Source organism: Trachypithecus francoisi, unplaced genomic scaffold (assembly GCF_009764315.1).
Source record: "Trachypithecus francoisi isolate TF-2019V2 unplaced genomic scaffold, Tfra_2.0 Lachesis_group10, whole genome shotgun sequence".
Lineage (NCBI taxonomy): Eukaryota > Metazoa > Chordata > Mammalia > Primates > Cercopithecidae > Trachypithecus > Trachypithecus francoisi.
This window is the reverse complement of record NW_022681455.1, coordinates 44630938-44647181: the sequence shown is the minus strand read 5'-3', so window position 1 is coordinate 44647181 and position 16244 is coordinate 44630938. Positions and strand designations below refer to the sequence as shown.

The following is a 16244-nucleotide window of genomic DNA, read 5'->3' as shown; positions in this document are numbered from 1 at the left end:
AGTGGTAGGTATATGGATGTTCACTTTACCATTTGTCAACTTCAACAGGTGAGAGACTGGGTCTCCAAAACAAAGAGTTTATTTGGGAACAGCAAGGGATTACAATGTGGGATATGTGTGCTATAACAGACCATAGGTATACCTGAGAGTGCTGGGGCAAGGAGAAGTTTTTAAAGATACAAGGGAGGAGTCTACGTAAACTGTTTTGAAACAAAGACCATTGGTTACAGGGACTTATCACAGGAGGTGGCATTTGTTTTCATTGCCGGTATACATAAGAGTATCCCTTACCTGAAATGGGGGACCAGAAGAGTTATAGATATGGGATTTTTTTCAGATTTGGGGATAATTCCATTATACTTACTGGTTGAGCATGGCAAATCAGGAAATCTGAAATCTGAAACGTTTCAATGCGCATTTCCTTTGAGTGTCATGTTGGTGCTCAAAAAGTTTGGATTTTGGCCGGGCGCAGTGGCTCAAACCTGTAATGCCAGCACTCTGGGAGGCTGAGGTGGGTGGATTACCCGAGGTCAGGAGTTTGAGACCAGCCTGACCATCATGGAGAAACCCCATCTTTACTAAAAATAGAAAATTAGCCGGGCGTGGCAGCGCAAGACTGTAATCCCAGCTACTCGGGAGCCCGAGGCAGAAGAATTGCTTGAACCTAGGAGGCGGAGGTTGTGATAAGCCGAGTTCACACCATTGCACTCCAGTCTGGGCAACAAGAGCGAAACTTCGTCTCAAAAAAAAAAAAAGTTTGGATTTTGGAGCATTCTGGATTTTCAGATTTGGGATGCTCAACCTGTACTGGCTGTTGGTAGGGCAACATCTTCACAGAAGCAACTTATCTGGAATTTGTGTGGTTTTCAGAAGATCCCTGGAATAATTTCTGTCATGGGCATATGAGCATGAGGGTTCCTTTTTCATTAAAATGTAACATTAAGTGACTCCATTTCAATACTGATAACTTCCACACATTCTTTCAACCTTTCTAAATGTCTGAAATTTTCACAATAAAATGCTGAAGGGAAAGTAATACATAAAAGGATTACAATTTTAATAAAATTCACAAAGTAATCATTAAAAATGAATCAATCTACTCTAAAATCAAACACAAAGTATTCAAAAATAACGTGACAGGATCCAAAGTTTTGCAAAAGGACACTCCAATTAGACAGGTGTGGTGGCAGACGCCTGTAATCCCAGCTACTTGGGAGGCTGAGGCATGAGAATCGCTTGAACCCAGGAGGCAGATAGGTTCCGTAAGCTGAGATCGTGCTACTGCACTTCAGCCTGGGTGGCAGAGCGAGACTCCATCTTTAAAAAAAAAAAGGAGAGGCACTCCACAGTATTTAACCATTTCCCAGACACTATTATTTATTACTGTGAAGAAGAAATCAAAGAGGAAAACTCAACACAATAAGTATTCACTCTCCATAAACATTACTAAAGCAAACATGCTAAGTCCTTGAATTCAGGTTTTTCTAAAATAAAAAACATGTTCATTTACAATACCTGAATGGAGTAGAGAGAACTGTGTTTGGAGTCTGTACAACCTGCCGCTGTGGAGTTACACCTGAGAAGTCACTCTCATGCAACGGGGTATTAAGTCCACCTTTTAATGGGGTGTCCACATTGGTGAGGGCCATGAGGTTCTGGGCTTCCTGACAAACAAGCAGGCAAAGAAGCACGGTTAACAGTTTAGACAGGCTTGCAGAATCTCTTCTGGTCCTACTATACAAATCTTGAAGCAGGCAGAATTCTTACTCATTTTCTCAACGAAAACCAACAGAGAAAATGAATACCAGTCATGTCAGATTTCAATGTTTCCATTCCTTCTATCAATCTAACACATCACATCAGAAGTTTTACATATCAAATAAAGTTTTCTGTGTAGAGGTGCGCTTTTGTGGCCTCACATATGAAATTACTATTACCCCAAAACTTCTCCTATTACCTGTGCCAAACCTCTCTATAATCATGAAATACAAGAATTCAAATTTCCCAGTGTGAGCTTAGGCCAAATGTCTGAATGCCTGGGTTTTAGTCTGGCTTCACCACTGAATTCTCTATCTAGTCTTCATTAGTGTCTCTGAGGTCTGTTTCTTCTACTGAAACTTAAGATACTCCGAAGCAACCTTTCCACTGCACAAGAAAACAACTTGTGGGGGTCAGGTCCCTTTCAGAAGTCTTGCCTGATCTCTTCAGGCAGAACTGCCCATGTTCTCTTTAGTCCCTCTACTATAACGCTGTCCTCAGTGCTATCTTTGTACCCATAAATCTCTTAATGTCCAACTTAGGGCCTGTGGCAGAGTTTATTTTCCAAAGATGGTCACAACCTTCTCTCTCTCATGTTTCATGTTCTTAAAATCCAACCATGATACTCCTTCCATCAAGAGGTCGGGTCTATATTCCCTCCCCATAAATCTAGGTGGGCTTGTGATTCACCTGTAACCAACAGAATACAACAAAAGTGACAATGCTTGACCTCCAAGGTTAGTTTAGAAAAAATTACGCAGCTTCCCACCACACTGGAGCCCTGAGACACCATGTGAGAATTTCAACTGTTCTGAGACCACCACACTATGAGAAAGCCCAAGCCACATGGAAAGACTACACGCGGATTCACTCCACATTCCCAGCTGAGGACCCACCCAACCAACAGCCAGCATCAACCACCAGACATGGAAAGACAACACCTCCAAATGACTCTATCCCCTATCCATCGAATCACACAGAACTGCTGAGTCCTCCTTACAAGGCCCTAGACATCACGGAGCACAGACGAACCACTCCTTCTGTGCCCTGTCTGAATCCCTGACTCACAGAAGTCATAAGCATAGTAAAACGCACTAAACCACTAAATTTCAAGGCAAAATGAAAATAACCAGAGCAAGACTTATTCCGTTATTCTGTATATCTTTACTCATGAAAAAAAATCTTGACTTTTACATTATCAAAGACCCTATGTGTGTCCTTTTTGCTATTCCAAATATAAAGCATTTACTAGAAAGAAACATATGTAGGCTTAGAACTTCTGCACAGGAAAGAGGAGAAATAAGAATCAAATGGCAAAAGTATATATTCCTGGAAGAGTGGGTGACATGTGACATATCATATGTGCCAAAATTACAAATAGGCAACACTCCCAAAAATGGTGTGGCTAAGGAGTGGGGGAGTTTGGTCCAGTAAAATGCCGGGGCATCTGAGAGCTGTCTCCTATGTGGTGAATTATCCTTTGTCCACCTGGTTACACTGGGATGTTTCCCAGAATCCTCTTCCCTCTTGGTACTGAGTTAGAGTTCCTCAAAAGTAAAACAGAGATAGAGGCAGAAGGAGAAGCAGAGGTGACAGAGGTGAAGTAGCAACCACTACGCTCTGATGGCCATCATTGGTTAGAGGTAGCGACTTGCAGAGGAGTTGGCGAGTTTCAGCGTGTCCTTGCACCCCACTGCTCCATATATCCAATTCTCCTCCTTTATAGGCAGCCCTGGTGACCAGACTTCTGCTTCAAACTCACAGAAACAGTAGTGACAAAGAGCCAACAACCCTCCAGACTTCCATGCCTAGCCTCCAGATTTCCCTATAAGCTACAACTCACCCCACGCCAGGGCTGGTGACCTTTCTCCGATCTTTAACGCTCCTTTTCAGACCTTTAATGCCCTGCTTTTCTCATAACCGTATATGGGACTAATTCCTCTAACAAATTCCTTATTCCATGATTTTCATAGTGGTTCTGTTTCCTTAATTAAATCTTGACTGATGTATCCTAGACTAGATCAGAGGAGGCCAAGAGAGAGAAGCAAAATTCCTCTTATCCCTGGCTACACACAACAGCAGCCAGAGGTACCACCTTTATCACACATAGAACAGAGACACTGAACCAATAAAAGCTCACAAAGTGAAAACTAAATTTATCAAAATTTTACATAAAAATATGTCACAGACTAGACTAAATCTCAACTTCTGTCAGTTTATCTTAGAGGCTCCAAAGGGCTTCAACCAATCATAATCATTTTCATTAGCAGATATTTATTTTACTGTGGCAGAGACTTCTCCTTGTCACCAAGCACCCATTCTCTTCCTCCATAGTAACAGAAGCCTCAATTCTTAACCCGCACCTGGCTACCCAGAACAAATATCCCATGTCCCAGTAGCTAGGACATGTGTGCCTAAGTTCTGGCCAGCAGGACAGACAGAATGATGTGTACAAGAGACGTGTTCTTAAGAAGAGAAAGGGTGTGCCCTTTTTCCTCCTTCTTGCAGGCTATATGCAAACACGATGGCTGGCCCTGCAGCGACTGTACCTGCCACAAGGAGAAACTAAGAAGAGAAACCTGACATGAGGGAGGACAAAAAAGCAGGTGCCCAGGTCCCTGACACCAGGGAGTGCCACACAAGCCCGTTTGATGTATCTCTCAACATTTAGAACATGAAACAGAAATAAATCTCTATTCTATTTAGGCCACTGTTAAGAGGTTTTCTGTTACAGCTAAACCTAATTCCAACAAATATATAACTTTTCCCACATCTTTTAGAAGAGGAATTCAAAGTTACAAGCCCCAAACTTACTGTATATGGCTCAGGTTCTAAACCTGTTTTGTGCTTTTTCAAAATAACTACTACTCTCTCAGTTAACATTCACTCATTACTTCAATATTCTTTAACAATCAGTTTAGGCCGGGCGCGGTGGCTCAAGCCTGTAATCCCAGCACTTTGGGAGGCCGAGACGGGCGGATCACGAGGTCAGGAGATCGAGACCATCCTGACTACACAGTGAAACCCCGTCTCTACTAAAAATACAAAAAAAAAAAAAACTAGCCGGGCGAGGTGGCGGGCGCCTGTAGTCCCAGCTACTCGGGAGGCTGAGGCAGGAGAATGGCGTGAACCCGGGAGGCGGAGCTTGCAGTGAGCTGAGATCCGGCCACTGCACTCCAGCCTGGGCGACAGAGCGAGACTCCGTCTCAAAAAAAAAAAAAAAAAAAAAAAAACAATCAGTTTAAAAGCCTGTATTAAAAACACAGAAGGATACTACAAGGCTATAGAAATTACGACAGTGTGGTACTGGCACAGGATAGATAATAGATCAATGAGACCGAATTGAGAGTCCAGAAATAAACTCTTACATTAATGGTCAACTGACTTTTTTAAAGGCTGCTAATAAGACCATACAATGGGAAAAGAACAGTCTTTACAACAAATTGTGTTAGGAAAACTGGATATCCACATGCCCAAGAATGAAGGTAGATCCATACCTAATAATACATACAAAAACTAACTCAAAATGGATCACAGACCTGAACGTAAGCACTAAAACTATAAAATCTGAAGAAAAAACATGGGAGTAACTCTTCATGACGCAGGGCTGGAAAGAATTTCTTGGATAAGATTAAATGCATAAGCAAAAAAGAAAAACAAAGCTAAACTATACCTCATGTACTGCAAATGAGAACATTAAGAAAGTGAAAACACAACCTACAAAATGAGAGGAAAATTTGCAAGTTATATCAGATAAGGAACTTACATCCAGAATACACAAAGAACTCTTACAATTATTAAAAACCCAGTCAGGTGCAATGGTTCATGTATATAATTCTAGCACTCTGGAAAGCTCAGGTAGGAGAAGCTTGAAGCCAGAAATTCAAAACCAGCCTAGGCAACACCAGCAAGACCCTGTCTCTACAAAAAAAATTTTTTAATTAAAAAAAAAAGATAACCCAATTTAAAAATGGGTAAAGAATATGAATAGCCATTTCAAAAAAAAAATACACACACACACACACGCGCGCGCACACACACACACACACACAGGCCAGGCCAGGCACAGTGGCTCACACCTGTGTAATCTCAACATTTTGGGAGGCCAAGGTGGGAGGATCGCTTGAACCCAGGTCTTCAAGACTAGCCTGGACAACATAGTGAGATTCCATCTCTACAAAAATAAAAAATTAGCCAGGCATAGTGGTGCACACCCGTAGTCCCAGTTACTTGAGAGGCTGTGGTGGGAGGGCTGCTTGAACCTGAGAAGTTGAGTCTGCAGTGAGCCACAATGGCGCCACTGCACTCAAGACTGTGTGACAGAGTGAGACCCTGTCTCAATAATAACAACAACAACAACAACAACAACAACAAAGATATAAAAATGACCAATAAGCACACGAAATGTCATTAGCTATTAGGGAAATGCAAATCAAAAACACAAGATATCGCTTCACAACTAGGATCTGTTTGATTACAAGAAGGCTATAATCAAAAAGAAAACAAGTGTTGGTGAGGATGTAAAGAATTAGAACCCTTATACATTCCTAATAAAAATGTACAACGGGCTAGGCACGGTGGCTCATGCCTATAATCCCAGCGTTTTGGGAGGCTGAGGCACAGAAGGATCACTTGAGGTCAGGAGTTCAAGACCAGCCTGGGCAACACAGTGAGATCCCCATCTCTACAAAAAATTAGAAAATTAATTGGGCCTTGTGGTGCATGCCTGTAGTACCAGCTACTTGGGAGGCCAGGTTGGGAGGATCGCTTGAGCCCAGGAGGTCAAGGCTGCAGTGAGCCATGATTGTACCACTGCACTCCAGCCTGGGCAACAGAGCAAAACTGTGTCTCAAAAATAAATAAATAAAATGGTGCAGCGACTTTGGAAAACAGTCTGGCAGTTCCTCATAAAGTTAAACATAGTTACCACAGGACTCAGCAATTCCACTCCTAAGTATATACGCAAGAGAAAGGAAAAAAACATGTCCACACAAGCATCTGTTCGAAGCATTATTCCTAACAGTCAAAAGGCAGAAACAACCCAAGTGTCCATCAGCTGATAAGTGGATAAACAAAACATGGTATATTCATACAATGGAATATTACTCAACGACAAAAAGGAATGAAGTACTGATACAAGCTACAACATGGATGAACCTTGACGATATTATGCAAAGTGAAAAAAGCCAGTCACAAAACATCATATATGATTTCATTTACATCTATGTGCAGAATAGGGAACTCTATAGAGATACAAAGTAGATTAATGGGTGCCTAAAAACTTGGCAGGTTTGAGGGGAATGGGGAATGGGTAGGGGTTTTTTTTCTGGATGATGTAATTATTCTAAAATTGACTGTGGTGATGGCTATACAACTCGGTAAATACAGTAAAAATGGGTGAATTTTGTCAGAATGATATCTCAATAAAACTGTTTAAAAACCATGAAAGGAGTTCCATTAAATGTCCCTTATATTACCCTATAATGTAATTTTTTCCCAAAATTAAAAAAAAACTATTTTTTTTTTTATTTCAAGTGTGAATAATCACACTTGCAAACTTCCTCAAACAGCACCACTGAAAAAAGTAGGGGTCAGGTGCAGTGTCTCATGCCTGTAATCCCAGCATTCTGAGAGGCCAAGGCGGCAGATCACTTGAATCCAGGAATTCGAGACCAGCCTGGGGCAATATGCCGAAACCCCGTCTCTACTAAAAGTAAAAAAACTGGCTGGGCACAGTGGCCATGATTGTGCCACTGCACTCCAGCCTGGGAGATGGGAGTGAGACTCTGTCTCAAAAAAAAAAAAAAAAGTGGGGGACAGGTTATTCCTATCTGTCAGAGAAGTGGAGACATCTGAAAGGCTGAGGCGCGGATAAAGTGACAGAACCAGGAAAGCACGCTCTGTATTTTAATGAAAGGGCTGGATAAGTGCTACACATGCACAAGCAATACTAAGCCACATAACACTGACAGAGCCTCTATCAGAAGCATCTCCATCACTTTAGGGCCACCAGAAGGAGATGGCTAGTGGGATTCTTACAATATCTATAGCCATTATTGCCCCCTGTTATTAACAGGTCTATATCGTTTAAGTGGATTCCTGTCTGTATTCCGGATTGTTTAGGTCCCTCCATGTTTCCTCTGTGAGTGGTTAGGTTTTCTCTTTCCCAGTCTGCCTGAACAGGCTTATCTGACACTTTACCTGGCCTTGAACACCCTAGAACACATTCGTTACTTGTGTTCAGAGTCCAAGGAAATAAATGCAAGATCACATTACTGTTTTTAAAGCTTCTGATATGCTAGATATCTTACTTATTTACTTGAAACCATATGTTCAGACCTCCTCAAAGCCTTGAGTTGGTTAATAACTAATGTGCCATAAATTCGTAAACTTTCATGAAACAATATAAAAAGAGAAGAAAAGGGAGAGTGATAATAAAAAACAAAGTCTGTAAGATTTTGTCACATACACACACACACACACACACACACACACACTCTCTCTCTCTCTGTCTCTCAGGATTTACAAAAGACAGAGGGGCTTTACTCTCTGAAGAGAGTACAAAAAAGATTTCTAAACCAGAGAATATCAAGAGTTAGGAGCAAAATTATCACTATGAAAATAGACAAATGAAGCAGAAGTTTTTATTTTAGATTGGAGACATCCAGCCTTTTTCCCCAACTTTTTCCCCAGAGGCTGGCCAACTTTATACCCTGTAGATAGGAGACTAGAAATTACTTCTCTGAGGAATCTGACTAACCTAAGCAAAAAGAACTAACACTGACCCAAAAGGACTAACACTGACATCAAGAATTTCCCCAATGAAACATCCCAGCCAGATCGGTCTCCAGGGAAGCCAAGAGTCAAAGAGCCCTACGCACACCCAAAGAGTTTCCAATCAGCTTGTGATTGCCCCCACCCACCTCCAGACACAGGCAAAGAGCACCAGACATTTGAGGAAATATCCATCAGGAAAGACAGAAAGGAAACAAAACAAAAAACTTAGAAACTATGCAAGGAAAAGAAAACTTGTAAAAACAAAACCATCATTAACAGCCTCAGAGACATAAGATACTCATGAAATAAGAGATGGTTAAAAAAAAAAAAATTTTTAAAGCACTTAAACATTACATATACGAGAGTAAATTAAAAACCAAATAAAGATAAAATTGAGAAAAACCTCCTACAAATAAATCAAAATCAATAAGATAGAAAACTGCAGAGGAATTAACAGAAAACTTGGAGGTTCATAAAGAGATCAACGAAAGGGAGAAAAAAAATTTAATTCAAAATAATTTTACAAAATTGAAGGCCAGGAGTCTCCAGAATGAAAAGACCCACAGTAGTTGAAAAAGACCTACACCAAGAAACATGCCTCATAAATCATGTAAGATAATATAAGCTTCCAGAAAAGAAAAAACTAGGTTTCCTTTTAACAAACTGAACAGTATAGGAGGTCTCAAGAGCAACAGTGGAAGCCAGAAGACCCTGCAGCGCTACCTTCAACACTGTGAACAAAAACCACTGCAATATGGGATTCTATACCCAGTTATACTATCGATCAAGAGGGTAGATTAGTAATTGACAGATATGCAAGATCTAGAAAAATTCTACCTCTGGAAACAACCTAAGGGTCCATCAATGGAAAAATGAATTAAAAAATATGTTGTATATAAACACAATAAAATACTTTTCAGCCTGAAAAAAGAAATCCTGTCATTTGTGAGAACATCCATGAAACTGAAGGACATTACAGTAAGTGAAACAAGCCAGATACAGAAAGACAAATTTCCCATGATTTTACTTATTTGTGGGATCTAAAAAAGTCAAACTCACAGAAAAAGAGTAAAATGGTGGTTACTAGAGGTTGAGGGGTGAAGGAACCAGGGAGATGTCTGTCAAAGGACACAAAATTTCAGTAAGACAGAAGAAATAAGTTCAAGAGATTATACATCACAGTAATTATAGTAAATAACAGTATACTGTACATTTGAACACTGCTAAGGGTAGATTTTAAGTGTTCTTACCACAAAAAAATGATAAATATGTAAAGTAATGTATACGTTAAACAGCTTGACTTAGCCATTCCATAAGGCATACATATATCAAAACATCATACTGTATACCATAGATACAATTTTTCCTTATCAATGAAAAAAACTAATAAAAAAAAATCTACCTCCTATGAATGCTTTCTCTGAAAGCTACTGAATAATATTCTTCATTGAACAAGGGAGTAAACCAAGAAAGCCAAAGGCATGGGAGCCCGAAAAGACGGGATCCAATGGACTCTCTAGGGTGACAGTGAAGGGCAATCAAAAGAACAAGCTATAAACAAGCCCTGAAGAAAAATCAGTCCAGGCAAGAACATTCAGAAGTTCTAAGAAAGACTTCTTCAAAGAGATAAGAATATCTGAAGTCAGCACAGGTTAGGGAAAACGGACACAGCCAGCGTAGTCTAGACTTGAATTAGGGCTTAGTCAAAAAACTTAGCAACTGAATAAAACAAGTATTAACTCCAAGAAAAACAAAATACTATACCACAAAGTAAAATGGTATGCTATAGATTACATACTATATGTAAGAGTATTACATATTTGTATAACTTACACAAATTTTAAGGTAATTCATGGTTTAGCAATGAATAGGATTTACAGAGTCGTAAGATAAACCAAGAATATAAAGCTAACCAAATTATAAGAGACAACAGGGGAATAGAAAATGTATGCATGACGGACACAGAGGGTGTGAAAGCCAAATGTCAAATTATATGTGGAAAATCAACAGATAATGCCCAAAACTGAAAATGGTCAACGAGTAACAACGATCTTAAACGGTAAAAGTAAAACAAAGGGTTGTAACAAGTACCTCTATGGATGAGGGGCACAACTATTTTTCTTGCTAAGCCTTACACAACCGTTTGCCTTGAATCAAAACCTTAAAATTACATTCCTATCAGAGACGAGGAAATGAGATGTAAGAGTACCAAAAGACCCAACTATGTTTTGTAGGTTTGGATATTCTCTGGTATACAGATACCCTGGGAACACACAAAGCTGTGTCTACCCCAGGTGTTAGAGAGAGGGAAGAAAGCAGAACTGCAGGCACACTATGCGAAGCTAAGTACAGAAATGCAAGAAAGTCTTTCTTTCTTTCTAGGATTGGTAGGCAATGTGAAATTTTACAAAACGATGCTTTACTGACAGGTACAAAAGATTAATGAAGGTAGAAGGGCTGGCTTCAAAAAGTTACAAATTAATAAATGGGAAAATAAAACTTATTGCTGAATCTATTTAGCTTCTCTACTACAGAAATGTTGCAAGATCTACGCATTCAGGACTCAGTTTCAAACCATTTACACTAAAAGAAACACAACCAAACCACTTAGTTCTCCTGCATGATACTTCTAAGGACAATAAACAAAGTAAAAGGCTCATTCTACTACCTGACATCTTACCTGCAGAATTCTGTCCTGGGAAGCTGGTGTTCGTGGTGTTCTAAGAGCAATGCTGTTGTTGGTGACATTGTACTCAGACAAAAGCGTACTCGAAGCAGAGTTTGTTATGCCAGATTCCTCGGCAGTTTGCCGTGCAATTTCACTCGCTTGGCCTACTTTTACAACTTCCTGGAGTTCTGCATCTGAAATCTAAAAGGACGCAATTATAGTAAGCAACATTTTAACTGAGGCCGGGCACACTGGCTCACACTTGTAATCCCAACACTCTGGGAGGCCGAGGAGGGCAAACTGTTTGAGCCCAGGAGTTCAGGACCAACCTGGGCAACACAGCGAAACTGTCTCTTTTTAAAAAAAAAAAAAAAAAACCCTATTTTAACCGAGAGCTGACGCAGCTTTAAATTTCCATATTCCAGAAAAATGAATTGCTAAAGCTGTTTGATTAGTATCAGGGGTTCAAGGTAGTACTCATCTTTGTTGCGGCTTTGAAAGTTTCCATAATATAACTTTAGAAAGCCTTCCTTACAGAATGTGAGGGGAAAATTCACATATGATATAAAATCAAGCTACAAAGGCTGTATCTCTATACTGAAATTCTTTCAAATCAACGTATCAATGTACCAAGAATGTAAAATAGCAGTATTTATACAAAATTGGAGGAGGAAGACTGAAAACCAATTAATATATCACACAGAAATAGTCCAGTGAGCCACAAGATCCCTAAGAAAATCTAAAGGAGTTGTGTTAGTAATTTTACCAAAATAAATATCCTAAGGTGTACTAAGAAAAAAATTAAAGACAAAATTTCAATTTAATAAATATCCCCACTAGGAATGTCAGGATATGACAAAATTAGTTTATGCTCAAGAATCTTGTGTTGATGCAGCCAATGTGCTCACAGGGGAAAAGAGTTCATCTGGTCTCCTAAGTCCTTTCTTCTGCACCATTAAATCTGTCCAATTCTACAAAGCTGTACTACTCAAAACAGAAAAAAAAAAGGTTAGCTAGGCACAGTGGCTCACACCTGTAATCCCAGCACTTTGGGAGGCCGAGGCGAGTAGATCATGAGGTCAAGAAATTGAGACCATCCTGGCCAATATGGTAAAACCCTGTCTCTACTAAAAACACAAAAATTAGCTGGGCATGGTGGCGCACGCCTATAGTCCCAGCTACTTGGAAGGCTGAGGCAGGAGAATCGCTTGAACCCGGAAGGAAGAGGTTGCAGTGAGCCTAGATGGCGCCACTGTACTCCAGCCTGGCGACAGAGCAAGACTCAGTCCCATAAAAAAAAAAAAAGAAAGAAAGAAAGTTACTCTAAGGTCCCATGTTTCTGACCAACTAGAGTAAGTCAAAAGAATACAGCCTGTAATAAGCTCAATGAAAGAATGTTTGTATCTCTTTTCTCCACAACTCCCACATTGATTTTCACAAGTGTTGTCTCAAAAAAGATAAGCATAACACAACAAAACATTCCCTGGGAGAAGGTAGCTTAAAGTCCACAAAGCCAAACCACATCTTTACCCTTGTCAGCTACAAAAAAGCCTAAAACCCTAACCTGTTGACAAAATGTTAACAGTTGACGATTACTTACCAAACCATCATATGAGCAGTTTAATACCTGATACAATAATTTATACAGAGAGGCTGAAGCTATCTTATCACACTATATCACAATTACTTGTGGGTTTTTCTTTTTCTTTTTTTTTTTTAGACAGTCTCACTCTGTCACCCAGGCTGGAGTGCAGTGGCACGATCTTGGCTCACTGTGACCTCCACCTCCAGGGTTCCAGTGATTTTCCCGCCTCAGCCTCCTGAGTAGCTGGGATTACAGGTGTGTGCCACCACGCCCAGCGAATTTCTGTATTTTCAGTAGAGACAGGGTTTCACCATGCTGGGCAGGAGCTCCTGCTGTCCTGAACTCCTGGCCTCAGGTGATCTGCCCATCTTGGTCTCCCAAAGTGCTGAAATAACAGGCGTGAGCCACCGCAGCCAACCCACAATTACTTGTTTTTATGTGTGTCTCACCCATTAAACTGTGAATTTCTTAAGAGCATCCACCACAAACCTGGTACACAGGCCTTCAAACATTTGCTGAATAAATGACATAAGCATATAAATTCACATAGTGAAAAATTTGCTTTTATCAGATTACCTGAGGGGCAGGAAGTACTAGTTTGCTTCTCTTTTTAGTAAATTCAGAAACACCACTAGTTTGAAGAATAGCTGATGGTAAATCAGATTCTTTTTTCCTTTTCAAATGCTGTTTGTCTTTTTTTCTATCTCTTCCTTCTTTTTCACTGTCATGGATCAAGGTAGAAAAGAGATTTGTAAGTTACATATAGGCAAAAACATTAAAATTCATACAAATACTCATACCCTTTGAACAAACAACCTCATTTCTAAGAAAATAACTAAAAAGGCCGAGTGCGGTGGCTCACGCCTGTAATCCCAACACTTTGGAGGCCCAGGTGGGTGGATTACCTGAGGTCAGGAGTGTGAGACCAGCCAGGCCAAACTGGCGAAACCTCATCTCTACTAAAAATACAAAAATTAGCCAGGCGTAGTGGCGCATGCCTGTAATCCCAGCTACTCGGAGGCTGAGGCAGGAGAATCATTAGAATCTGGGAGGCGGAGGTTGCAGTGAGCTGAGATCGCGCCACTATACTCCAGCCTGGGCGATAGAGAAAGACTCCATCTCAAAAAAAAAAAGAAAATAACTAAAAAAAGGCAAAAACAATATACATTAAGTGGTCCCCTATACCATTACTTACTATATTCAAGATGAAAGCAAACTCAGAATAGCAATAAAATTATTAATAACACACCCTAAGTAATTGAAGTACTAAACATTAAAACATATAAGTATGAAGATTGTGATAAGCAAAACATTCCACATAATGTCAAAAGAAAAACTATTCCTATATTATGAATATTCAATGAAAACGTGTGTGCACATAGGAAAAAGTATGACAAGTATGTAAAAAGGACAATGTGTATGAAAGAAATATAATTAAAATATAATATTTAAATTTCCTTTTAAAACTTATTAAATTGTCACGATTCTTAAAATTCACAATTTTTTTAAAAAGGCTGTTTTAATACTGACAAGTGACATCTAAACATGGTTAAGAAGCCTAAAGACAGACTCAAAGCAGTCTTTCAAAGCTCCAGGAATACCTCCTCCCCTTCTGTGTCTTTCTTGCCTCCCCCACTTAGTACTCCTTCCAAATGAATAGTTTTCCTGTTCAATCTCTTTATTTGTACAGCCCACCTAAAGCAAAGTCCTAATTTGAGGAATAAATACAATGGAGTACATACAAGAAAATCCTATTTTACAATGAGTGATAGCTGTTGTTTTGTAACAATTCGTATCAACAGAAATGAAAGGTCAACAGAGTAGAAAACTTTAAAAAATCCTTGACAACCATAAAATACTTTCCCTACAATATTCAGGTATGAGATTTAAAGAAACTAAAAATCTCAAGAAATAGGGAAAATCTGCTATCCTCTAAAACATAAAGATTTTATAAAAGTGTATCTATCCCATCAAGTGAAAGGATCCATAGTTTTTTCTTTTAATTTCATCTTAATAAAAACAAAATTTTTCACTAGAAAAGACTAAAAGGGCCGGGCGTGGTGACTCATACCTGTAATCCCAACACTTTGTGAGAGAGGCAAAGGGAGGGTAGCGTGAGCCTAGGAGTTTAAGGCCAGCATGGATAATATGGCAAGACCCACCTCTCTACAAAATATAAAAAATTAGCCAGTCATGATGGCACACAGCTGTAGTCCCAGCTACTTGGGAGGTTGAGGTGGAAGGATCGCTTGAGCCTGGGAGGTGGAAGATACAGTGAGCTGTGATCATGTCACTGTACTCCAGCCTGGGTGACAGAGTGAGACCTTGTCTTAAAACAAAACAAATTTTTTTAAAGACTAAAAAAACCAGACTCAATTTTGACAGATTCCTCAGCCACCAGTAAAACTAACCTATTCATAAAAGTACCTAAAAGTTAAGAAGTGATTCAAACAGTAAACAGTCAATTAAGAGCCACGCACTTCAACTTAAGAGCCATAAACAGCATTCTGTGCTAAAAACATGATAGCCAGAGTCCCTGATTTTCTCGGAAAGATGAATCCATTAAATAAATAAAACCATATGTAGGCCACATTGTACTAATAAAAATCTAGACCAGGCACAGTAACTGATGCCCATAATCCCAACACTTTAAGGAGGATCGCTTGAGCCCAGGAGTTTGAGACCAGTCTGGACAACAAAAGGAGATCCCACCCTACAAAATAAAAAAAAATTAGCTAGGTGTGGTGGTGTGCACCTGAAGGCCTAGCTACTCAGGAGGCTTAGGTGGGAGGACTGCTTGGGCCCAGGAGGTCAAGTCTTCAGTAAGCCGTGTTTGTAACACTGTACTCCAGCCTGGACAACACAGCAAGACCGTCTCAAAAAAAATAAACTAATTTTTAAAAAATTTTAAATAAATAATAAAAATCTGGCACTGACAAGGATAATACTTCGCCCTTCGTAAGACTCCTCCTACTATTCCTTTCCATTTCCAAAATCAGAAAGGCAACTTACGATCTTAGCTCCCCATCAAGATCCTGTTGTCTTAATTTCCTGAAATCTGCATCAAGAGCTTGGTAGTTTTCCTCGGAAGTATCATAAAAACCAAGGGCAGGCTTTTTTTCAAACGGGATTTCAGCATTATAATCAACTCCTCTCTTCCTTTTTCTTTTCTTCTGAATTTCTATGCCAGCTGCTCGAAGTTCCCTTCTTTTTTGGAGGGCAGCAAGACGTCTGAAAAGAATGCAAAATCACTTTGAAAATCATCTGCCATGTGGTACGGATAAATTATCCCATACAGTTAAAAAAAAAGATCTATTTATTTAGGGAAGAAATATTTATTTAAATCCTTACCTCACATCATTCACCAAAACAAATCCTAGTTTTAATTTAAAGGTGCACACACAAATGCACACAATAAGGCAAAAAGAAAAACCAAAAGGAACTACAAGTAAATAT

General features: G+C 39.6%; 1 protein-coding gene across 1 annotated transcript in view; it reads right to left on the bottom strand.

The window, feature by feature from the left end:
• CDC5L (cell division cycle 5 like) overlaps window positions 1–16244 on the bottom strand; it is a 58937-nt gene that overhangs the window by 26909 nt on the left and 15784 nt on the right. Inside the window, exons 6-9 of the mRNA XM_033217351.1 lie at window positions 15801–16019; window positions 13365–13509; window positions 11216–11404; window positions 1516–1664 (exon numbers count right to left, since the gene is read on the bottom strand). Coding sequence (XP_033073242.1) covers window positions 1516–1664; window positions 11216–11404; window positions 13365–13509; window positions 15801–16019 — 702 coding nt within the window. The remainder of the gene's footprint in view (window positions 1–1515; window positions 1665–11215; window positions 11405–13364; window positions 13510–15800; window positions 16020–16244) is intronic.